The sequence below is a fragment of the Mytilus edulis genome, chromosome 14 (genome assembly GCF_963676685.1).
Source record: "Mytilus edulis chromosome 14, xbMytEdul2.2, whole genome shotgun sequence".
NCBI classification, from domain to species: domain Eukaryota; kingdom Metazoa; phylum Mollusca; class Bivalvia; order Mytilida; family Mytilidae; genus Mytilus; species Mytilus edulis.
Genome location: NC_092357.1, coordinates 68340443 through 68366822, shown reverse-complemented (window position 1 = coordinate 68366822; position 26380 = coordinate 68340443). Strand labels below are relative to the sequence as shown.

Below are 26380 nucleotides of genomic sequence, written 5' to 3'. Positions count from 1 at the left end.
GTGTTTTAATAACTGTTGTTTCAGTTTTCTTACCTACCACTTTTTCCCCATTTTTAGACGATTTTTGTTTCTTCTTTTCAGTGATTTCATCTGCAACATTGTGTCAATAAAAATCTAATACAGTGAGAGTCAACAAAGCACAATTTGAATCCCAACACCAATTATAAAGAAAAATAGATAGACTTCAATTGATGTTGTTTGATTTAGGTGTGATTTCTATTTGCTGCCATGACAATTCGTGCACATAGTCCTTCATAAATCAACACTGCACTTTGTTGTAGTGGTGAGCAGCTGAGCGATTGAGAACCCAGCCCTTTTCATATATCATGAGTAATATCAACATCTGATTAGTCTCCAATACTTATGATTACATCAGCAACCATGTCATAATAATTTCTCAAACTTATCATTTATCACAAAACTTGAAAAAAAAAAGTTAAATCACAAAAATACTGACTGAACTTAGAGGAAAATCAATTCTGAAAGTCCATAATCACATGGCAAAATCAAATAACAAAACGCATCAAAAAGTTAGAGTTACGAAAGAGTTACCTATTCAAGTAGCTCATCTCTAACACACTTTACATAGTTAGTGCACCCCACCCCTCTTTTTTTTTGGCTTATACTGTGGATTCATTTATTTTCGTGGGTATAAATTTTCGTGGATTGAGGAAAAGTTGAGGGTATTTTATTTCGTGGTTTTACTAATCCCTGCATACACATCCTATAGAAAATGTGTAATTAGTTGAACATTTAAATTCATGGTTCACCTGTACCCACGAAAACCACGAAAATTGGTACCAACAAATAATAATGAATCCATAGTATACTATCTTCAAGAGAAGAATTATTGACCCTACATAAAAGGATTTTAGTACATGTCTTGAAATGACCCCTCATAACAGCATTTCAAAAGATATCTTGAATGATCCCTTATATCAGCATTTCACGATATATCTTTAAATGACCTCTTAAAACAGCATTTCAATTGATATTTTCAAATGACCCCTCAAAACAGCATTTCAATTGATATCTTGAAATGACCCCTCAAACAGCATTTCAGTTAATATCTTGAAATGACCTTTCATAATAAAATTTCAGTACATATCTTAAAAAGATCCCTCAAAACATCATTTTAATACATATCTTAAAAGACCCTTCAAAACAGCATTCTAATTGATATCTTGAAATGACATCTCATAATAAAATTTCAGTACATATCTTGAAATGACCCCTCATAACAGCATTCAGTACATACATCCTTTCTTAGATCGATCACTCTTGAGACTCTGAGTGCTGCCCTTCCAATGAGTTCTGAGTGGCTTGGCTGTTGGCAAAGAGTGGGCGCTGCTTGGTCCTCCAAGACTCTCTGTACTGCTGTGTAGGTGGTAACCTCCAGATACAGTAGGGCCTGGTTAAATGAATTGAATTGTAACAATGTAAATAAATAAACAACATGAGACATAGATTTTCGTTCATTTTTTAAAATAAATAAAGCCGTTAGTTTTCCCATTTTAATTGTTTTACATTGTCATTTCAGGGCCTTTTATAGCTGACTATGCGGTATGGGCTTTGCTCATTGTTGAAGGCGTTACGGTGACCTCAAGTTGTTAATTTCTGTGTCATTTTGGTCTCTTGTGAAGAGTTGTCTCATTGGCAATCATACCACATCTTCTTTTTTATATCAATTCACATTATAAACATGGGACGTAGATACACTTTCATACTGTAAGGAAGCGGTGAAATAAATACAATAAAAAAAGTTTGTAAAGAAATATTCTAATGTGAGACTCTTTTTTTGCTTTATAAACAAAGCCATGTTATAATTCCAAAAGAAAATGGGGTGTGTGGTGGTAACGTTACAATCAAAATTGCAATGTAAATTGTATTTTGAATAAGCAGTATATCAAAATTAACATTTTTGTTGGTGTTGCTCTGCTAAATTTGACATGAAGTATATAACCTATGGTGTTATTTAGCCGATAAAATATGTTTGAACTAGTCTATGATTTTAAACTATGGTGTTATTTAGCCGATAAATAATGTTTGAACTAGTCTGATTTTTTTTTTGTATATTTTCCAATATGAATGGTTTTACACTAGGCATTTTTGGGGCTTGCTGTTCGGTGTGAGCCAAGGCTCTGTGTTGAAGGCCGTACCTTGCCCTATAATGGTTTACATTTATAAATTGTTATTTGGATGGAGATCGAGTTGTCTCATTGGCACTCATACCACATCTTCCTAAATCTATTGGATGGATAGTTCAACAGTCTCATTGGCACTCATTATGTGACCACATCTTCTTATATCTATGAATGCTTGTACTTTTATTAATTAGATTGCAACATACCTGTATTTTCAGCCTTTATTTTCCGTACTCTCCTCTTTCTTTCTGTTTCCTCTCCGTAATGTCTCTCTGTTCTCTCCGTCTTCACACCAACACCACTCTCATCAGAAAACTCTATAAAAAAATCAATTATTTCAAATTTTCAAATAGAATTACGTCTTAACATGCAAATCTTTTATATTTTTTTTGTGATGAATAAGTTTGTTTTAGTAAGGCCACGGTTTTTCATTTGTTGGTTTACGGATTTCCCCATGAAAAAATTGGGTCGGTCGGTCGTGAAAAAAAAATCTTCTAAGACAGAAAAATATGTAAAATAAATATATATTTCACCTTTCTAACAATATGTTTGTTTAAAATATGCTATTTTGTCATCATTTCTTAAATTTTAGTTCGATGAAATATGATTGCTTAGCTGTCATAAACATCGCATGACATTGTCTATAATAATTTCCCGTAAAAAAAAGGAGGTGCACGGACAAAGACGAAATTAAATCGTCATTTCACAAACAAGAGAAACAGATTCGCGTAGCTCTTAATCAATTCCAGAAAACTTGGTGAATAATGATCTTCAAACACGAAAACTGATAAAGAAAATATGTGAAAAAAATCGTACAAAAATAAGTTTCAACACACGTGTCAAAAAACGTAATAGACTCGTCCACTGGAAAAACGAAAATATCGGGTTAATCTGTTGTCATGCATTCCCGTTTTTTATCCAAATGGGCGATATTTTTTTTATTATCTATGAAACAAGAAAATTCCAAATAATTTGATAATATTCAGTACTTCAACTTGATGCCTTCACCCTGTCCACATTTGGACAAGTCTATTTCTATGAGATGATGCATCTTACTGACTGATGACAAATAAGGGAAACAAACTTATTGTGTAATTGGTTTTAAACACAGGTTTTGTTCCGCAAAATTATTTGCACAAACTACATTTCAAGGTCAGTTATAATTGAGTTGTCTATTTTTAGAAACGTAAACTGAAAGTTTTATTTTTTCACAACAGAAAGTCTTATCAATTTTGTTAGTGATAAATGCATTTCATTTCATAAAAAAAGAAAATTTTAATTTTTCAGGGATAATGCATTTGTTAGGGTCGGCGCCCCAGAGGGAATAAAAAAGCATGAAAAGTCAATTTTATTTTTATTCTGAAAATCGGCAAAATCGGGTCGGCGGATCCGTAAACCAACAAATTAAAAAAACGTGGTCTAAGGGCCTTTTCGTTCTTATCCAATAGTCATACTGCTGTTTTCTAAAAATGAAGACAGAAATATTTGATTAGGTGAACATGATCGATGTAGAATTCATCAGGCTTTTCTTTTTTACATCGAAATCTCTTTGAATTGTGAATTTTGTTATAAAGAAGCCCATTTATGCAAATAAATATATAATCCATGTCAACATGAAATGATGAGCAATCACATTTTTACTTATAGATTAATATTGAATAAAAAAATAAATTAGAATTTATATAACTAATGGATTATAATTATAGAAAATTAAAGATTCATTCAATATGAACAAAAAATACAAACAAAAGTTTCAAATTGAAGTCATATATATGCCTTGAAGTATCATTGTAGATTATATATATACATATGTCAAAGGGGTTGATAAGGTTTAAGAGCTGCAAACCTGAGTTACTTCCCTTGTAAAATTACTTTTCTATTTGCAATGCTTTGCTATAAATTGATCCAAATAATTGAGCTGTTATATTATTTTGGTCCTCAATGCTCTTCAACTTCGTACTTTATTTGTAATTTTTAACTTCTTTTGGATTTGAGCATCACTGATGAGTCTTTTGTAGACGAAATGTGCGTCTGGCGTATATACAAAATTTAGTGCTGGTATCTATGATGAGTTTATTTAGCTGCTCTATGAAGGCTACATATAGGTCACCTCTCCTACTGGGCACCAATCAAAAACCAGGATTCTTAAGGAGTTTCTGATGTAAACCCAGTGGGCACTCAACGTTGCGACAACGTTGAAATTTGGTTGAAATGTGGTCGTGACGTTGATCGACCTAAATTCAACGTTGATCTAACGTCATGGTATTCAACGTTGACTACACAACGTTGTTTCAATGTTGAATTTACGTCGTTAAAATCAACGTATAAACAACAACGTTAATTCAACGTTGGGTTAACGTCAGTCAATCGCGACAGAAAAATCTTATTGTCAAAATTGAAGGGTACAGATATATTGGATGAGCAGATCGAACAAGGAGCAGTGCAGCATGTATTATAAACGATTGGATAATAAGTCTCTAATCTAGAATTTATAATACTTATAAGGGGGTCCACTGACTGCCATAAGTGTGAGGGGGTTTCCTCCTGTCATGCTTCCATGATCCCTATATAATCAATCATTTTCCCATAAAAAAGGGGGTAGAACGAATTGCATTGTTTATGCATGGAAAGGAGTTTTGGACAAGAACAAGTGGTCAGGACTCTGGAGACATCACCAATAACAAATCGGCTTTTTCAAATTAATTTTGTTTTGTGTTTATTTTTTAAGTGTCTTTAAAAAAATCAATTCTAACCAATCTAATTTTGGTTTATTAATTATCTATATTTTGGGAGATCTCAAAACCTGTTCATGCTATTTTAATTATAGGTATATCTGTATAAATATGATATATTCTTAGTTTATATTTTTTTTTTAATCAAATCGATTTTTTTAATTGCTTTTATTCAATTAAATAAATAGGTGAAATTATTCGGTATATTTAATTAATTATTTTTACCGATTGATATTTAAAATATAAACTTAAACAAGGATTTGTTTAGTACAAATCCTTGACTTAAAATATCATCGATGTACAATGTAATCATAATAATTGAGAAGTTTTTAAATTTTCGCGGTTTTTCAACTGGAGTTCCGAATATTTATATTTGGATGCGCACACAAGCACGCGCACCTCTTTCTAACATCCGTTTAGAAAATTTTGAAAAACATCCTCGAGAAATTATCGCACCAGACTGATGAACAAATAGTGAACAACTGCGTCTAAGGAATACAAAGAAGATAGAAGACTTTTCTGTATAAACCTCTTGATATTAGCGTAAGTCTATTTTACAGTTAAATTAACGAAGAATCATAATATAAACAAACACATTCAAATTATTTATCAGATTATCTGCATGTTTACCTTCACAGAAATTATGAGAAGATCTTATCTTACTGAATCTAATTCAGTTTCATGTCGAAACATAATTGCATATATCCATGCACAGAGTCAGTAATATCAGAAAAAGGGGGAGGGGTGTCATTGAACACTAGCCATTCGTTCCAATACAACTCGATATGGTGTGTTTGACACATATAGAAATGGTCTGCTCTTAAACACTGTTTTGGTCTTTTATATTTTTTCGTTAAATATCTCTCATCTTTGATAGTTTGATCTGTATATGAACATTATGGTTATTGCAAAACACAGATCTGGTTTAAAGGATTCATGCTTTGTCTTGTTATTATGCAAGCTGGTACAATTGTTTCAAATGAACATGTTGTTTTCTATGATTTGAAATAATTGTTTTAAAATTGGTAGAATTTGATAACATTTCCAGCTTGTAAAAGTACACAACTTTATTTATGTAATTCAAATTTATGTTATTTCTTTTCCATGCTTTCAGATGCTGTTCTAGTTTGCCACAGAGAGACACCAGAATCCAAAATATCCGAGCAGTGATCAGGACATTTGAAGAGTGCCCCACAGAGAGCAGAAGGAGTTTCTAGGCAAAAAGAATAAATCATTAAAAGAAAAGAAATTTTTCATTTTAAAAACCTCTTTTTTTAATTTCTATAGTTAATTTAGTGCCAGGAAAAAAAGGCAGTGACATTTAGAAATACGTTATTTGGTGCATCTTTTTTTCTCCGGTTTACTCAGTTGTATCGGGTGTATAGAAAATGATTGAATGAGTAAACAGCTTGGTGATGGTATGGTTTGTTCCAAATGCCTTCAAGATAAATTATAAAAAAAAACATACGGTATACCCTCAAAAAGTCAAATTTCAGATCAACAAGTATCAATAAAAATGAAAAAAAAGACAATAAAAAAGAAGTAAATACATGAAATATCGGATTACAAAAACTTAAAATGAGAACATTTTTTTTTAATGGTCCTGCTATGTATTCACATAAAACAAAGGAGGCATTTTGTGTCACTGTGTCAAACTTGCTGCATTTACCTATTTTTTTTATAAGTTGGAAAACTTGATCAACCAGAATCAAACCAGTGTGCTGTAGTAAGTTTTTCTTTTTTCCTTTGCTTTGAGAAATTTGATGTGCTAGAAAAGTAAGCTTTGTTAATATTGATAAATTTGGTTTCAAATAAAATTTTGATATTGTAACGGTCTCTTTCTTTGTTTCTGATTGTTATTGTCTACTATTCTCTTCTGGAGTCCCTTAATGAGAAAGGAACTGTTGATGGACACTAAATTGAAAAAAAACTTGAAAGTGGCTTTTTCATTTCATAATTCAGGTATTTTGTTATTGTATTTGAACACGTGCCAATTAGGATTAATGTACACCCCAAAACCATCACTTCAACCAACCTACAAATGACCCAACTACAACCTAACTCGACCTGATTTCAACCTAAACCAGACTTGATTTCAACCAAACTCGACCTGATTTCAACCTAAACCCAACCTGATTTCAACGTCACTGGACCCGATTTCAACATGTTATCAACGTCAATACAACGTTGAAACTGCAACGTTGATTCAACGTCAGAATTTCAACGTCATTACAACTTTCAAAACTAACCCAAATTTCAACGTTGTAACAACGTTTAAGACTGACTTTGGATCAACGTTGATACAACGTTTTGTGCCCGCTGGGAAAGGAATCCAGGGGCTCGCAAGAAGGAGAGATTGGTTTTAGGGAGGGATTGAATTATTCAGGCCAGTCATAAACATTATGATGTGGGAAAAAGCAACGACTATTTAAAAAATCTTTGGTAAAAAAAGTTTTTACTTTAAAAAGAGTATCCTGCTTAAAACTGATATACTGTAATTTAATTAAATATTGGAGGTTTTAACTATTGTAAATAATATGAACAGGTGAGCTTCAAAATAGAAAGAACTTGCATTCTGATATCCTGTTTTTCTAATTTTTTGTGAATAATCAAAAATGCACAAAATAATTTCAGAACTTACAGTAAATGTATTTCAAACTTTTCTATCAAACAAGAGAAGTAACTCAATAATGTGACAAGTCATGTGACAAGTCATGTGACAAGTCATGTGTCAAGTCATGTGATCACCAACCAACCTTCATTGCCTTCATCTTGAGGAAGGAGCTGGGAATCTTTCACCATCTTAGTAGGAGAAGCAGTTAAGCTAGAATGTTGAGGGGTTGGAGGTATTACAGTTAACATGGGAACACCTGTAGGTAAAACACAGGTAAAGCACAGACAGGTAAAACAAAGTGCAAACTACAGGTAATGATTACAACATGTACACGATGTTTGATGGACAGCAAAATTGAGCATAAATCTTATAATTCCTAATTCAAAAGAACTTCTATAAATTCCTCATTCTAATGCAACAACGTTTGTAATATTCATTTTGATTGGTTAACGTCACCAATTTTCATGACATCAATTCACATTTGATACTATGAAAATATACATGTAAGCGCAAATGACTGTGAAAGATTTTTAATATATGATCTGACGTTGTTCTTGTTACTTTCATTTGAACTGAGATAATGATATGGATTATAAGCTCTGATGGCATCAATTGGTAATTTGATGGTGGCACATACCCGTTTACTTAATTTGTGACCATCAATTCACTAATTGATGCCGTCAGAGCTTAAAATACAATACAATACACTAAATATCTCCTAAGTGTATGTAGGTCGATATTTGTTTTCAAAAAGTTGACAATTTTTTCAATGTCATAGTAATGTTACTAATTGTTTTACAAGAAATTGTCAAAAAGGATTTCATCTAACAATATAAGTGAATTATCTCTCTACAATATTTAGTCCATCAAACATAGCATATATTGGCATATATTATAACAATTTACATAAACATTTGCAAATAAAAACATTCAAAGCTCTCATAGTTATATTCTGTCATATTTTTCATTTTTTTAAATCAAGATCAATTTATATTTTTCATTCTTTTAAAATCAAGATCAATTTATATTTTTCATTCTTTTAAAATCAAGATCAATTTATATTTTTCATTCTTTTAAAATCAAGATCAATTTATATTTTTCATGTCAGGATCCTTTATAGCCAACTATACAGTATGGGAATTCTTCATTGTTGAAGGCCATACCATACAGTTGCCCTTAATACCTTAGATCCACTTCATTTGAACATTAAGGGATAGTTATCTCTTTGGCAATCAATTACCACATCCACTTATCTATATATTAAGCAGAAATTTAAAATTGAAAATGAAGCTTTTAATCAGGCAAAAAATATGACAGAATTATTAAATATTAAACAAGAAATCATACTTTCACCAATTCATGAGAACAAGTAGCATAAGGCCAAATTAAGGTGGTACCTAACACTACAGGGAGATAACTCTGTAAAGTCGGCAGAACGTTTTAAATAAACTGTATTATTAAGGGAATATTAAGCTTCTCAATGATCAAAATTGGTGTTTGTCAAATTGCTATATAACCAGTGTAATTTTTTTGACAAAACGGTAGGTTAAAAAAAAAATTAATTTTCATATTTTTATTAAAGTCTCAAAGTAAATACTTTGACAAAATTTTATGAAAATTAAACAAGCCAAATTAATTTTAGTGAAAGTGTTGGGTACCACCTTAATATACATGAAGTGTGAAACAAATGTAAACACATGACAGCTCACTGAAGTAACTGTAAATTCATACGAGAATATAGTGTAATAAATGTTGAAACATGCGACAGGTCGTGTAACAAATGTGAAAACACATGTCAATTATATGAAAAAAGGTGAAAACACACAGCAATTCAGTGAAACATGTAAAAACATATGGCAGTTCAGTCAAACATAGGTGAAAACAGTCATGACAATTAATTGACACATGTGAAAACATAAAACAATTCAGTGAAACATCAGTGAAACACATGACAATGAATTGAAACACATGTTAAAACACATGACAATTAAGCAAAAACAAATGTGAAAACACATGACCATTCAGTCAAATATGTGTGAAAATTTAATAAAACATGTGATTACATGTGACACTTTTATAAAACCTGTAAAAACAAATGATAAAAAAATACAATTAATTGAAACATATATGAAAACACATGATAATTGACTTTTCTCACCATCAATACCCTGATCTTGTCCAATAGGTGGCAGAGAAACAGGAATAGTCATTCTTGTCCCCTCACGACTGGCCTCTCCAATAGGAGTGAGTGGCATCGCACCACTAATATGAGGCAATTGTGGCACACTTGACTGGTCACCACGGACACTGGCCACTGGAACACTGCCGACATATTCTTTTTCACTTTCAGCATTATCGAATGGCAAGGGAGAAGTAGCTAAAAAGACAATGGCAAGTGAGTTTAAGTTTACAGGAATCTGACAAAAATCACACATTATTTAATAAATTCCTGTTCATTTATTAAGTAACAAATATCTTGATGTGCTGCATGAGTGTCTAAATAATTGTATTGTTTCAGTATTTCAGTGGCGGATCTAGAAATTTTCATAAGTGGGGCCCCACTTTAGTCACGCTTCAGTGATTCCCTATATAAGCAACCAAATTTTTTCCCAAAAAGAGGGAGCCCGGGTCCCCCCTAAATCTGCCTCTGTATTTTACTGTAAGACTGTTGAGAAAAAAATCTGTGTCTGAAGTGCATATCAGGATATTAACCTATCACAGGAATGCTCAAAGTCAAATATTTGACAGCCAAGTATGAAAAAACATCAAAACATTTAAAGAGCTATAATGACCAAAAAGGACCTAGAAATAGTCAAATCAACCTAAACTTTACTTTGCTGGAGGGAGATGAAACCATAGTTTTTTAATAATCTATAAATTCATAAACAGACAATTTTAGAAAATTATATATTACATGCAAATTATGTCAGTACCGAAGTACTGACTTACTGTGCTGACTGTGCGGTATGGGCTTTGCTCATTGTTGAAGGCCGCAGTGACCTATAGTGAACAGGCTATAATGAACTTGGAATTATTTTTAATTATGGAATTTGCATAATTTCTTGTGTTTAAAATTTTTGATAAATTCCATGTAATATGTGGTATTATGATCTTTTGAGCGGTAAATAACACTTTCCATACAATGTATTTTGGTTAGATAGTGTTGTGCGCGGCACAGTACATTCTATTGAAAAATACTATTTTCTTTGTAATAGAAAGTGTTGTGCGCAGCACAGAACATTTCAGTACAGAATAAACGTGGAATTTATTGAAAATTTCAATAACAAGAAATCAAGCAAATTCCATAATTAAAAATAATTCCAAGTTCAAATAATAGCCTGTTAGTTGTTAATTTCTGTGTCATTTTGGTCTCTTGTGGAGAGTTGTCTCATTTAAACAATCATACCGCATCTTCTTTTTTTATATTTACTGAGCTGATGATAAAAATCCAGTTTAGAGAGATTTCACAATACTGAAACCTGCTGTCTACTTTCTGTACTTGTAGAGAAATTTCAGCCTTTAAATTTTTAATGGTGTGTATATATCATACTGACAAAATCCAAGGATTCTGAAAGGTCTTTTAAACAGAAAGTAAATTCTAAAGCAACATCGTTTGTAATGTTGATTTAGATTGGATAAAGTCAACAATTTTTATGGCATCAATTCACAATTGATATGTCATGAAAAATATGTGCGCAAGCGTAGATGACAAATGACAGATTTAAAATGTATGATTTAACGTTGTTTTCTGTCAGTTTCATTAGAATGAAGATAACAATATTGTATTTTGAGCTAATGCTTAAAATGCCAGTGTCCCTAATTTGCGATTAAACACCAATTGATGCCGTTGGAGCTTAAAATACAATGCAGTTTATAATCTCCTAAATGGAGTGTTGTCAGATCCTTGTAAGCAAAGCAGGGTCACCTGATGGTCACATGATCTGTATCATAATCAGACTGTATAAATTGATGTTTGGGCTTTGCTCATTGTTGAAGGCTGTACGGTGACCTATAGTTGTTAATTTCTGTGCCATTTTGGTCTGTTGTTGATAGTTGTCTCATTGGGAATCATACCACATCTTATCTTTATATATTAATAAAGCACTATATTATTGTTCTGATTATATATTTGAAGGTAACAAAGTCCAGCAGAATATTTTGAAAATAGAGAAGACAATAGTTTCAATACATATTTTCGAACATCCTGGCACTTTAAATTTCTAGGAGGTGAAATTCTCGGGATTTTACCTCAAACTCTATGGGAAAATACAATTTTTAATTCCAATTTAAAAGCAAACGGTAAAAGATATCACAAAGATTTTTAAAACACATGTCTAATATGATAAGGAGATTTGAAAAAACGATCTCAAATTTAATTTTAATGATTCAACAAAAAATAAATTGAGTTTTAAGTTTGTGTACCTATATATGGTAAAACCCAAGGATTTGTAACTGCTTCAACTCCAATATTCAAATAGATAAACACAATCTAATTATCTGATTGGTCAATCTTCAGCTGTGATGCAAACACGAAATTATGTATAGTTTGTATAGACTTCAAATATGTGTTAAAAAAAGGGAAAGGTTTGTTTTTAGTAACAAAGCCAAGCAAAAATGTATCATGACATTGAGTCATTCTGTAAAAAAAAAGAACATATTTGAAATATAGTATATATGTATGAAACAATTGATATTTTTTCAAACAGAAATATTTGCAGATATATATCAAGATCGAGAGAGATCAAGAAGATCAGACAGTTTGTGTTAATTGGAGAATTCAAATGTGACATGCAATTATAATATTTAAGAAATAGAAAAATGTGTAAGACAGTTCAAGCTTCATATACATGTTTTTTTAACAATTCCTGCATCAATTTGCACAATGACTTCCAAAGTATGAAGATTTACTTCCCCTTGTAGCAAAATATTGCTACTAATTAGCCTTTGTTTTTTTAATACATTGACATTTCAGCTTTTGACTCAATAAAATCATTATCTATAGTTGTTTATACCCAAAACTGTATATTCAAATATGCTGCTAAAAAGGGGAGATAATTTCAACGAAAGGGAAGTAACTGTGTAAATTGAAAATATGGAATTCTAGCATTACCTCTTGATGACTCTGAATCTAACGAAGACACACAAGTTAAAATAAAGTTTTATAATTTTTGCTGTCTCAACGAAATTAATCCTATAAGCCATGATAAGTTTTGACACTGTATAAATTTAATAAAAATTGAATACTGTTCTTCTGGAATATTCTAATACACATAAAAACTTCCTAATCTAGCAAAATAACTAGACAATTAAAAGAATAAAAAAAACAATATGGATTTGTCTGCAATAATGCTCTATAAAAATTACAATGTCTAACTATTACATGGTTTTAATGAACTTTAATTTAATCAATGGTTTGGATAAAGTACAGGTAAAAAATAACCTTCAAATACTGTATAACGGGTTATTTTCGCAGGATGTAAATTTTTGCTTATTTTTGCAGATAGAAGAAAATCGCCAAAATAAATTCTGTCAATTTTTAGAGTATACATGTAAAGCTGTTAACCATATTAAATAAAAGTCGCGAAATTTTACACCCTTGAAAAATAACCTGCTATACGATATATTCATGAGTACAACTTTTTTTAGAATGGACATAAATTGTAATTTGTTGGATTCTTCATTTTTAGGTTTTGCCAAAATTTGTGCTTTATAAAAATGAAATCCTGAATACAATGGCATCTGTTGAAATATAGTCAATCCACAGTTATATCTTTCAAATACATGTATATGACTTTTATTTAATGGGATTAAAACTTGAACCTTTTTTTTCATATAATTAAATTTTTAAAAATTTAGATATTGTGAATATGATTCTACATGCATTTTGTAACTTTTCCTCATGCTAAAAAAAACAACTGAATGGTTACAAATAATCTACTTTGGTATAACTGTAATGCAATACTTTTTGTGCCTTATACAGTTCTATGAAAACAATACGAAATTGACAATACTGATGAAATTGGCAACTCTTTAAAAAGCGTATAGCAGAATAAAACACAACGATGTTACTAAATTACCAAATTTTAATATTGATACCACAGCACTGAAGGTCACATCTGTATATGGAAATAAAAATTGTATCATTTATGATCTTTTAAACTATATATAGCAAGAGTGTGTGTGTTTTTATCCTTCTCTTTTCAACCATTTGGAAAAATCCCCCACCCACCAACCCTATTAAAATATCTTTTAAACTATTTATAGCAAGAGTGTGTGTGTTTTTATCCTTCTCTTTTCAACCATTTGGAAAAATCCCCCACCCACCAACCCTATTAAAATATCTTTTAAACTATTTATAGCAAGAGTGTGTGTGTTTTTTCCTTCTCTTTTCAACCATTTGGAAAAATCCCCCACCCACCAACCCTATTAAAATATCTTTTAAACTATTTATAGCAAGAGTGTGTGTGTTTTTATCCTTCTCTTTTCAACCATTTGGAAAATCCCCCACCCACCAACCCTATTAAAATATCTTTTAAACTATTTATAGCAAGAGTGTGTGTGTTTTTATCCTTCTCTTTTCAACCATTTGGAAAATCCCCCACCCACCAACCCTATTAAAATATCTTTTAAACTATTTATAGCAAGAGTGTGTGTGTTTTTATCCTTCTCTTTTCAACCATTTGGAAAAATCCCCCACCCACCAACCCTATTAAAATATCTTTTAAACTATTTATAGCAAGAGTGTGTGTGTTTTATCCTTCTCTTTTCAACCATTTGGAAAAATCCCCAACCAACCAACCCTATTAAAATATCTTTTAAACTATTTATAGCAAGAGTGTGTGTGTTTTTATCCTTCTCTTTTCAACCATTTGGAAAATCCCCCACCCACCAACCCTATTAAAATATCTTTTAAACTATTTATAGCAAGAGTGTGTGTGTTTTTATCCTTCTCTTTTCAACCATTTGGAAAATCCCCCACCCACCAACCCTATTAAAATATCTTTTAAACTATTTATAGCAAGAGTGTGTGTGTTTTTATCCTTCTCTTTTCAACCATTTGGAAAATCCCCCACCCACCAACCCTATTAAAATATCTTTTAAACTATTTATAGCAAGAGTGTGTGTGTTTTTTCCTTCTCTTTTCAACCATTTGGAAAAATCCCCCACCCACCAACCCTATTAAAATATCTTTTAAACTATTTATAGCAAGAGTGTGTGTGTTTTTATCCTTCTCTTTTCAACCATTTGGAAAATCCCCCACCCAGTAACCCTATTAAAATATCTTTTAAACTATTTATAGCAAGAGTGTGTGTGTTTTTATCCTCCTCTTTTCAACCATTTGGAAAATCCCCCACCCACCAACCCTATTAAAATATCTTTTAAACTATTTATAGCAAGAGTGTGTGTGTTTTTATCCTTCTCTTTTCAACCATTTGGAAAAATCCCCCACCCACCAACCCTATTAAAATATCTTTTAAACTATTTATAGCAAGAGTGTGTGTGTTTTTATCCTTCTCTTTTCAACCATTTGGAAAATCCCCCACCCACCAACCCTATTAAAATATCTTTTAAACTATTTATAGCAAGAGTGTGTGTGTTTTTATCCTTCTCTTTTCAACCATTTGGAAAATCCCCCACCCACCAACCCTATTAAAATATCTTTTAAACTATTTATAGCAAGAGTGTGTGTGTTTTTATCCTTCTCTTTTCAACCATTCGGAAAATCCCCCACCCACCAACCCTATTAAAATATCTTTTAAACTATTTATAGCAAGAGTGTGTGTGTTTTTTCCTTCTCTTTTCAACCATTTGGAAAAATCCCCCACCCACCAACCCTATTAAAATATCTTTTAAACTATTTATAGCAAGAGTGTGTGTGTTTTTATCCTTCTCTTTTCAACCATTTGGAAAATCCCCCACCCACCAACCCTATTAAAATATCTTTTAAACTATTTATAGCAAGAGTGTGTGTGTTTTTATCCTTCTCTTTTCAACCATTTGGAAAATCCCCCACCCACCAACCCTATTAAAATATCTTTTAAACTATTTATAGCAAGAGTGTGTGTGTTTTTATCCTTCTCTTTTCAACCATTTGGAAAAATCCCCCACCCACCAACCCTATTAAAATATCTTTTAAACTATTTATAGCAAGAGTGTGTGTGTTTTATCCTTCTCTTTTCAACCATTTGGAAAATCCCCCACCCACCAACCCTATTAAAATATCTTTTAAACTATTTATAGCAAGAGTGTGTGTGTTTTTATCCTTCTCTTTTCAACCATTTGGAAAATCCCCCACCCACCAACCCTATTAAAATATCTTTTAAACTATTTATAGCAAGAGTGTGTGTGTTTTTATCCTTCTCTTTTCAACCATTTGGAAAATCCCCCACCCACCAACCCTATTAAAATATCTTTTAAACTATTTATAGCAAGAGTGTGTGTGTTTTTTCCTTCTCTTTTCAACCATTTGGAAAAATCCCCCACCCACCAACCCTATTAAAATATCTTTTAAACTATTTATAGCAAGAGTGTGTGTGTTTTTATCCTTCTCTTTTCAACCATTTGGAAAATCCCCCACCCACCAACCCTATTAAAATATCTTTTAAACTATTTATAACAAGAGTGTGTGTGTTTTTATCCTTCTCTTTTCAACCATTTGGAAAATCCCCCACCCACCAACCCTATTAAAATATCTTTTAAACTATTTATAGCAAGAGTGTGTGTGTTTTTATCCTTCTCTTTTCAACCATTTGGAAAAATCCCCCACCCACCAACCCTATTAAAATATCTTTTAAACTATTTATAGCAAGAGTGTGTGTGTTTTATCCTTCTCTTTTCAACCATTTGGAAAAATCCCCCACCCACCAACCCTATTAAAATATCTTTTAAACTATTTATAGCAAGAGTGTGTGTGTTTTTATCCTTCTCTTTTCAACCATTTGGAAAATCCCCCACCCACCAACCCTATTAAAATATCTTTTAAACTATTTATAGCAAGAGTGTGTGTGTTTTTATCCTTCTCTTTTCAACCATTTGGAAAATCCCCCACCCACCAACCCTATTAAAATATCTTTTAAACTATTTATAGCAAGAGTGTGTGTGTTTTTATCCTTCTCTTTTCAACCATTTGGAAAAATCCCCCACCCACCAACCCTATTAAAATATCTTTTAAACTATTTATAGCAAGAGTGTGTGTGTTTTATCCTTCTCTTTTCAACCATTTGGAAAAATCCCCCACCCACCAACCCTATTAAAATATCTTTTAAACTATTTATAGCAAGAGTGTGTGTGTTTTTATCCTTCTCTTTTCAACCATTTGGAAAATCCCCCACCCACCAACCCTATTAAAATATCTTTTAAACTATTTATAGCAAGAGTGTGTGTGTTTTTATCCTTCTCTTTTCAACCATTTGGAAAAATCCCCCACCCACCAACCCTATTAAAATATCTTTTAAACTATTTATAGCAAGAGTGTGTGTGTTTTATCCTTCTCTTTTCAACCATTTGGAAAAATCCCCCACCCACCAACCCTATTAAAATATCTTTTAAACTATTTATAGCAAGAGTGTGTGTGTTTTTATCCTTCTCTTTTCAACCATTTGGAAAATCCCCCACCCACCAACCCTATTAAAATATCTTTTAAACTATTTATAGCAAGAGTGTGTGTGTTTTTATCCTTCTCTTTTCAACCATTTGGAAAAATCCCCCACCCACCAACCCTATTAAAATATCTTTTAAACTATTTATAGCAAGAGTGTGTGTGTTTTTATCCTTCTCTTTTCAACCATTTGGAAAATCCCCCACCCACCAACCCTATTAAAATATCTTTTAAACTATTTATAGCAAGAGTGTGTGTGTTTTTATCCTTCTCTTTTCAACCATTTGGAAAATCCCCCACCCACCAACCCTATTAAAATATCTTTTAAACTATTTATAGCAAGAGTGTGTGTGTTTTTATCCTTCTCTTTTCAACCATTTAGAAAAATCCCCCACCCACCAACCCTATTAAAATATCTTTTAAACTATTTATAGCAAGAGTGTGTGTGTTTTTATCCTTCTCTTTTCAACCATTTGGAAAAATCCCCCACCCACCAACCCTATTAAAATATCTTTTAAACTATTTATAGCAAGAGTGTGTGTGTTTTTATCCTTCTCTTTTCAACCATTTGGAAAAATCCCCCACCCACCAACCCTATCAAAATATCTTTTAAACTATTTATAGCAAGAGTGTGTGTTTTTTTATCCTTCTCTTTTCAACCATTTGGAAAAATCCCCCACCCACCAACCCTATTAAAATTTTTAGAGTGTTTAACTTTAACCTTTTTATTTTAAAAACAATTCTTTATGACTATTTCAGTTAGGAAGATATCCTTTTTTTTTTTTTTTTAACCATATGCAAATTCTTTTATGTTTGCGTTTCCTTCATTTAGGTAAAATGCTACAATACAAAGAATGTTAATCCTTTATAATATCAAATTATCTGAGCTAACTTCCTTTACTTATCTAGCTGTTTCAAAAACCCTTTGTTATTGTTCACCTTTAAATTAATGTACCAAGAGAGATAACTCTAGTTACTCTGTAAAGTCCTCTGTGTTTTAAAGATGTATGGTCTTTTAGAAAAATATAATGGTGTAATTAAATTTATTATACTTCATTAAAATGCCATATTTTGATTGGCTAATATGATAATTTTATGATAGGACATTCAGTATATTAGATTAAATAACAAATAGCTGAGAGGGTAATAGATACCCCTCGAAAAAGCTTCCATTAATTGCACAATCCTACCTTTATCTTTACTCCTTCGTTTGAGTGTTTTTCCTTTGATCGATCCGGATCGACTAGATGCTTCAGATTTGTCTTCTGGGAAATCTGTATTTAAAACTCCCTTTGATTTCTGTGAATCTAGCAGAGACTGAAAAATATAAAAATATTAAAATAGATTTGTCTAAAAACACGAGTCATAACAAAATATCAGAGCTATATATAGGGGAGATAATTCATTAGTCTCCTTTTGATTAGCCTGGGGTCCTGGCTAATCTTGTCAGACGCGCAGCTAGATTGGGCCGGATCCCAGGCTACCTTTTGATTCTAAAGACTAGGGGAGGTAATTCATAATTACAGAAGATAATAAATTGTTTTCCTTCAATTCTAAGGACTATGGAAATAATTAAATACTAGATAAGCTATTACATTTAAATGTCTCCCTTTGATTCTATTGAGGATAAAGGGGAGGTAATTCAACATAAACATTTCTAAATAACATGGTGAACAGGCAATTTTTTGTTTTTTCTTCTTATGAAAACAAGAGTGCACACACTGAAATGTCTCGCCTTCTATACTAATCATTGATATTATATTGATAGTCCTAAGTATAAAGCTTAGTTTTATTACAACTGTCTCATAAACTTAACATTAACCAAGATAACTAAACAAAGACCAATGAACCTTGAAAATGAGGTCAAGGTCAGATGAACCATGCAAGGCAGACTTGTACAGCTAACAATGCTTCTATGCAACATATATAGTTGACCCATTACTTATAGTTTAAGAAAAATAGACCAAAACACAAAAACTTAACACTGTGCAATGAACCGTGAAAATGAGGTCACCGTCAAATAAAACCTGCGCGACTGACATAAAGATCATAAAATATTTCCATACACCAAATATAGTTGACCTATGGCATACAGTATTAGATAAAAAGACCAAAACTCAAAAACTTAACTTTGACCACTGAACCATGAAAATGAGGTCAAGGTCACATGACATCTGCCCGCTAGACATGTACACCTTACCATCATTCCATACACCAAATATAGTAGACCTATTGCATATAGTATGAGAAAAACAGACCAAAACACAAAAATTTAACTATAACCACTGAACCATGAAAATGAGGTCAAGGTCAGATGACACCTGCCAGTTGGACATGTACACCTTACAGTCCTTCCATACACCGAATATACTAGCCCTATTGCTTATAGTATCTGAGATATGGACTTGACCACCAAAACTTAACCTTGATCACTGATCCATGAAATGAGGTCGAGGTCAAGTGAAAACTGTCTGACAGATATGAGGACCTTGCAAGGTACGCACATACCAAATATAGTTATCCTATTACTTATAATAAGAGAGAATTCAACATTACAAAAAAATTGAACTTTTTTTTCAAGTGGTCACTGAACCATGAAAATGAGGTCAAGGACATTGGACATGTGACGGACGGAAACTTCGTAACATGAAGCATCTATATACAAAGTATGAAGCATCCAGGTCTTCCACCTTCTGAAATATAAAGCTTTTAAAAAGTGAGCTAACACCGCCGCCGCCGCCGGATCACTATCCCTATGTCGAGCTTTCTGCAACAAAAGTTGCAGGCTCGACAAAAATGATTGTATATAGAGGAAGACTCCATAAATAAGCCCATAGAACAAAATAACTATACTTGAATTGTCTCCCTTTGAGACTTTAGAATTTTATTTCTAAATGACTTGGAGCTAAGTTTAGTGTTCACATACAAGATTAATGTCTCATGCACTTCTCAGAATCCTTTGTATTGACCTAAGTTTTATATTCTGTTCATCACAAATTTAATTACGAATGTTAAATTTAGAGCTAGACATCATTTTTCGTAAAATTGTTTTGTTATGAATAAATAGGCTGTTAAAGTTTTCTCAATTGAATTGTTTCTTATTTTTCATATTAAGTATGCATATACCTACCAAATTTCCAGTCTGCCCCTTTCTATATCTCTAAATCTATATCCTAAGAGTAAAACTAAATGTTACTTTACCTACCCGAATCAGCGGCAGATCCAGAGATTTTCATAAACGGGGGGGGCACCGAATCCTAACGATTTTCATAAACAGGGGAGGGGGCACCAAATCCTAACAAGGAGGCATGCACCTGTTACACATCCATGATTCCCTCTTAAGCAGCTCCTTTTAATCGTGGAAAAAGAATTTTGATTCAAGAGAACCTTCTGATGTTACACGTCAATTAAATACTCTTTTTTTTAAAGAAATACTGTTTTCGCTTTCAAAATGCTGAATTTTTTCCAATGTTTCATTTCTATAATGTAAACTTACATTTGAAATTTCAACACCAATATTACATGAAGCTTTCAATATGTGATCAATGTTTTTTACCCAGTCAGAAAACAACATGAATGTGTCTATAGTACATGGATGCACCACTTGCAATTTCCTTTTCTATGTTCAGTGGACCTTGGAATTAGGGTCAAAAATCTAATTGGCATTTAAATTAGAAAGATCATATCATAGAGAACATGTGTTCTAGGTTTCCAGTTGATTAGACTTCAACTTCATCAATAACAACCTAGACCAGAAACCTTAACCTGAAGTGGGACAGACGAATGGAGGGACAAACGAAACAAACTAACTGACGTACATACCATTAAATAACAAGAATGTGTCCATAGTACACAGATGCCCCACTCGCACAATCATTTTCTATGTTCAGTGGACTGTGAAATTGGGGTCAAAACTTAAATTTAGAATTAAAATTAGAAAGATCATATCATAGGGAACATGTGTACTAAGTTTCAAGTTGATTGAACTTCAACTTCTTCAAAAACTACCTTGACCAAAAACTTTAACCTGAGGCGAACGGACGCACAGACGGAAGCACAGACGAACGAACGAACGAACGGAGGCACAGACCAGAAAACATAATGCCCCTCTACTATCGTAGGTGGGGCATAAAAAGCCCCTCTACTATATATCTACTATAGGAGGTAAATAATTAGTTTGTATTTCTAACAAACATATAATACTGTGCTCTTTATGGTATTACAATATACTACCTACTTTCAATGGACATCTTGGTTTGACTGCTTTATAATATCTAGCATGCTGTATTAGTTGTGTTGCTCCATGTATCAATTTTCTGTCTCCAAAATGGTACTCCCAAAATGTGATATACATAATTATTTTTTTTCCCCATAAAATTCAGGTCAAAGGTCAATAAATATTCCACTAGCAACTATTTCATGATTTTCCTGCTTTTTGTGCCTAATTAACTTCTACGGATCACATAACTTTGCAACTTGTTAAAATGAATTACAAATCACATAACTTTTGCAACTTGTTAAAATGAATTAGGAACACTTTCAGCCATTTTCAGGACAAAGGTGAATAAATATACTTCACTGACAAATTGGTCCTACTTTCTTTCAAAATGTAATTGCCTTAATTTACTGCTACTGGACACATCCCTTTTACAAATTTCAGGGTCAAAGGTCAAGAAAAATACCACTAATAACTCCTCTCTAATGCCACCGATCACATTATTTTTACTCTATCCTGAATTAAAACAACATCTTCCAAAGTTTTTATCACTATAATTATATATATTAATTAAAATTTGGACATCAATTATTAGACTTAATCCCAACAGAAGTTGCTTCTGAGACTATGGCTTTTAAAAGTCAAGTGTTTACAGTTAGGATTTCCTGATTTCCAAACACAAGTTTATTTATATTACCACTTTATTCACTTTTCACCTTAATACTTTATTTTAACACTAAATTTCACCATTGCATGCTAATATTCACTTTTCTCCTTTATATTCCAACATGTGCAATTATTACAAATTTCAACTTTTTACAACAAGTATCACTTTTTTACAATTTCTGCTCAAACGAAATTTACAAGTCACATGATAATTTCTTTTGTTTAAAACTGCATCACTTTCATCATTTTTTTTTGGTTTCTAAATTAATGAATTTTGGACAGTTCACAGATTTTTCCAAGTTTTCTTTTATATACAGAAGAAATTCATACATCCAGATGAATCCAAATCATTTCCTTAGTCAAATTCCAGCCGAAATATTTTACATAAGTATTTTATTGTCACTCCTGGTCCTCAAATTGAAAAATGGGATTTCAGCAAAAAACATGAAAATGAACAATACATAATGTATAACTATATCTGTGAAATATTTATCCAAATTTGAGAAAAGTTATATTTTCAACTTCGTCTCTCATGAAAAGAAATTTTGTCACCTGTCTCACCCCTACCTGGTAAAACCCAATCAAAAATCTCTTTGATCTTTTCATATTAAACTTTCAGTGTTAAAAGTGACAATTAAACCATTTTATTTCTATTTTCAAAATAAAATAAATGATTTAAGACTTTTAATTTTAAAATTAAATTGTAATTAAAACATGCTTATACATCTTTTATTACCTAAGGAGAAAGGTTCGATAAAATTGTCGTAACTGAGTTATTATGGCTTATCCAGTCATCATGTCCCCCAATGGTCATTTTCACCAATTTAAGACATAAATAAAATGTAATTGACCGGAACTTTACTCATCCGAGTGTCTCATTATTAATACTGATTTTAAAATCTTACATCATAGCAAGGCGGTAGATTAAAATACTGGACAAAATTTGTAAACCAGAGAATATAACATTAGAGCCAGTTATGCAAACCAAGAGGGGACAACTGCCTTTTTATGTGAACTTTTTTCCAAGAATTTAATCAATTTTAAACAAAATATTCACCTACAGAAATTTCAACACCTTTAACAATAATGGCGTAATGGACCTTAATCTTATATATATTCCAGCTGAAAGTAGATATTTATTAGTGTTTTTCAGTTGATTTTTTTGGGGGGAGGGGGATTTTATTTGGTGATATTTTCATGAAAACTTATATCCAGAGCTGAAATTGTGTAAATGATGAAATAAAAATGAACTTAATTTCTTCAATTGATGAACTCATCATGTAGAATTTATACGATGTTTTGATTGGCATAAGACAACAATATCATATTTCATGTCCCTTTCCTCCATGGATTTTTTTTTTCTCACATACTTGATTTGCATAGGATTTTTTCAATAAAAAAAAAATCTTCAGGTTTAAAGTATTATTGCATTGGGAAAACAAATATTTCCTCAATGAAATTCAAGTCAGATATTCTTATGAATCTCCTTTTCATATTGGAAACAATTTTTTTTAAGTCTGATGCAGAAATTTTGTAGTCAAAGCGTTTCAACTGAGGTACTACACAGGCGTCATTATAGAGTAAAGGGGGTGGCGTCAAAAGTCGTCATTATGGAGGAAAGGGTTAAAAACCAACATTCTTGACTATGCATGCTTCCCATTGCAACATTATAACAAATAATGTCTGCATTGGAACACAAATGAAAAACTTGATATAATTCATCATTTCATGGATCTAGCCTACAAATAATGATAATTCACAAGTTCCCCTCCAAAAAAAAGATGGAAAGAAAAAAGACTGGATGACAAAAAAACAAGAATATGTCCAAAGTACACGGATGCCCCACTTGCACTATCCTTTTCCATGTTCCATGGACCGTGAAATTGGGTAATTATCTAATTTGGCATTAAATTAGAAAGATTATATAATAGGGAACATATGTACTAAGTTTCAAGTTGATTGGACTTCAATTTCATGAAAAACTACCTTGACCAAAAACTTTAACCTGAAACTCCTACTTTCATTTTCTATGTTTAGTGAACCGTGAAATTGGGGTCAAAAGCCTAATTTGGCTATAAAATTAGAAAGATCATATCATAAGCAACAAGTGTATTAAGTTTCAAGTTGATTGGACTTCAGCTTCATCAAAAACTACCTTGACCTTGAAAAACTTTAACCTGAATGGAAGGACGGACAAACAAACTAACGAACGAACGAACATATGGAGCCACAGACCAGAAAACATAATGCCCCTCTACTATAGTAGGTGGGGGGCATAAAAACAAAAACCAGCTGAAACTGTCTCTGCTATAGAAGTAATAAATAAATTCCAACATAAAAGTACAAAGTTTATCCTGACAATCTCACAATAATTAGAAACCAAAAAAACACCCTGCTAAATCTGTTTCTGTAGTCATAAATAAACCCTGAACATAAAAGTACAAAGTTTATCCTGACGATCTGACAAATATTGATCCTTCTCCCCCAAACAAACAATCATTTTTAAAAATCTTTTGTAATTCCATTAATAAACATTTATCGTATTCTACGCCAGACTAAACTATATAACATAGTTGGCTGTTTGATCAATTTCAAACGGTTTGTTAATTTTTTATGTAACCATTTGTTAATTATGAGAAAAATCAATGTAGCATATTTCTGCATGTTTGATCTCAGCGATATATCATTATGATCAATTGTGCAGCTTTTATTAAAAAAATATGTCAATTGTGCAGCGTTTATTACACCAATATGTCAATTGTGCAGCGTTTATTGCACCAAATATGTCAATTGTAAGGTAAACATTTTATGATTATTGTTTAAATGTTTTACAATTTTCCAAACAGTTTAAGAAAAGAAATACATAATGCTCTTAAAAAACGAGATAATTATTGAAATTTATAACTTTAATGTTCATAGATCAAAAAGCAAAAAAAAATCTCTATTTAAGGAATGACTGTATATTTTCTGTCTATGAAGAAAATCCATGAAAAATTTTACCTGAATTCAACCCACATAGCGGGATATTTAAGGAGGTAGACCTAGGTTAAGGGAAATAACTCTTAAAATCATCAGTACGTTTGTGTCAACCATTTTCAAAAATATATTCTAAGCTTCTAGGTTACATAGATTATTTTCAATCTGTTTCAGGTAAATGCTTAAAATACATTGATGAACTTGACTTTTACAAACACATAACTGATTTACAGAGTTATCTCCCTGAACCAAGGTCTACCCCCTTAAGAGAGTGGTTATATAGGTTATTCCTTATAATTTAATTCTAAATTTCAATTTTTAGCAGTTTTAATCATAAAAATAAATGTAAATTACATCACATGAGAAAATTATGTCTATGAACTGATAGACAATACTTTGCATTATGTTTGCGGGAAAAAAATGCAACCAAAACATTATGAAATGGATGGAAAATAACCTTTAAACAATAACTCTCCCTCCTCGTAGGTATAATAAATAAAAGAATATTCTTAGGGCCACCCTTAAAAAATTATTTGTTTGATGTTGCCTTTAACCCATGCCTTGTGGTTTGGGAGGGTAGATAGAAAACAATGTTAAAAGCGGAAAAAACCTTCTAAAACAATTTGAACCTATTTGTACTATAATATTTTGGGGGGTAGGATGCTTTTTAGGTGATCGTGAGTAGGTAAGGCAACATTAGACAATTGCATTTCTATTTTTGGGGTAGGATTGTATTTACCAGATTCAATCTCGTCCGTGTCCTACTTCTGAAAGCTAACAATCTACTGTCCACGACAATTGGTGGCAGGAGTCCACATCCAAGTTTACGTTTTCTCTGACGTTCATGTCTAATCACTGGAATTATGGGTAATGTAGGTGACTGACGTAGACGTTTCGGATGATATCGTGGAACTGCTACAACTTTTGTTGGTCTGCTAGGCAGAGGTGGTAAAAGGTATGCGGACACCATTTTGTTTATTTTGTAATTTACTATAAACAGTATGTTTTCTGTCTATTCATTTTCATACAAGAGAAGGTTTTCTAACACATAGAAGTTATCTATAATTCACTTGCACAATGTTTTGAACTCTTTTGTAATACCTCCTCAAATGAATACACTTTTGCACTTTAAATGATTACAGAACAGTTTTTGAACACATTAAGTTAAAGGATGCAATATAGTATTTTAGCATCAAGAATTTATCTACCCTGAGGTCATAGTGGTTATACTTGTAGTACAAATATTATCTTTGTGTTAAATCCTGAATTATCATAAAAACCTTGGCAAAATGCAAAATTAAATAATGCCATCATCTTATGTTGATAAGGTCTTCAATCCTTTTCTCAATTCCAATGTGGAAAAAACTTTTTTCAAATAGATATTGTGTGTTCATCCACTTAATCATTGTGTTTTCATACAATTTTATCACAAAA

At 31.9% G+C, this 26380-nt stretch overlaps 1 protein-coding gene and 1 long non-coding RNA gene across 48 annotated transcripts in view; one reads left to right on the top strand and one right to left on the bottom strand.

The window, feature by feature from the left end:
- LOC139503786 (uncharacterized protein KIAA2012 homolog) overlaps nt 1-26380 on the bottom strand; it is a 97636-nt gene that overhangs the window by 46651 nt on the left and 24605 nt on the right. For 18 of the 47 annotated variants that reach the window (XM_071293714.1, XM_071293701.1, XM_071293710.1 and 15 more), the window contains exons 7-12: nt 18279-18405; nt 13568-13606; nt 9649-9867; nt 7633-7746; nt 2351-2461; nt 1259-1411 (exon numbers count right to left, since the gene is read on the bottom strand). In XM_071293714.1, the coding sequence (XP_071149815.1) occupies nt 1259-1411; nt 2351-2461; nt 7633-7746; nt 9649-9867; nt 13568-13606; nt 18279-18405 (763 nt within the window). Of the gene's footprint in view, nt 1-1258; nt 1412-2350; nt 2462-7632; nt 7747-9648; nt 9868-12600; nt 12619-13567; nt 13607-18278; nt 18406-26380 lie in introns of all 47 variants that reach the window. The other 29 variants (XM_071293713.1, XM_071293678.1, XM_071293690.1 and 26 more) reach the window with 5 other exon arrangements.
- On the top strand, nt 5297-6141 carry LOC139503795 (uncharacterized). The gene is made up of 2 exons (XR_011659193.1): nt 5297-5419; nt 5991-6141. It is a non-coding gene; the product is annotated as an uncharacterized lncRNA (long non-coding RNA).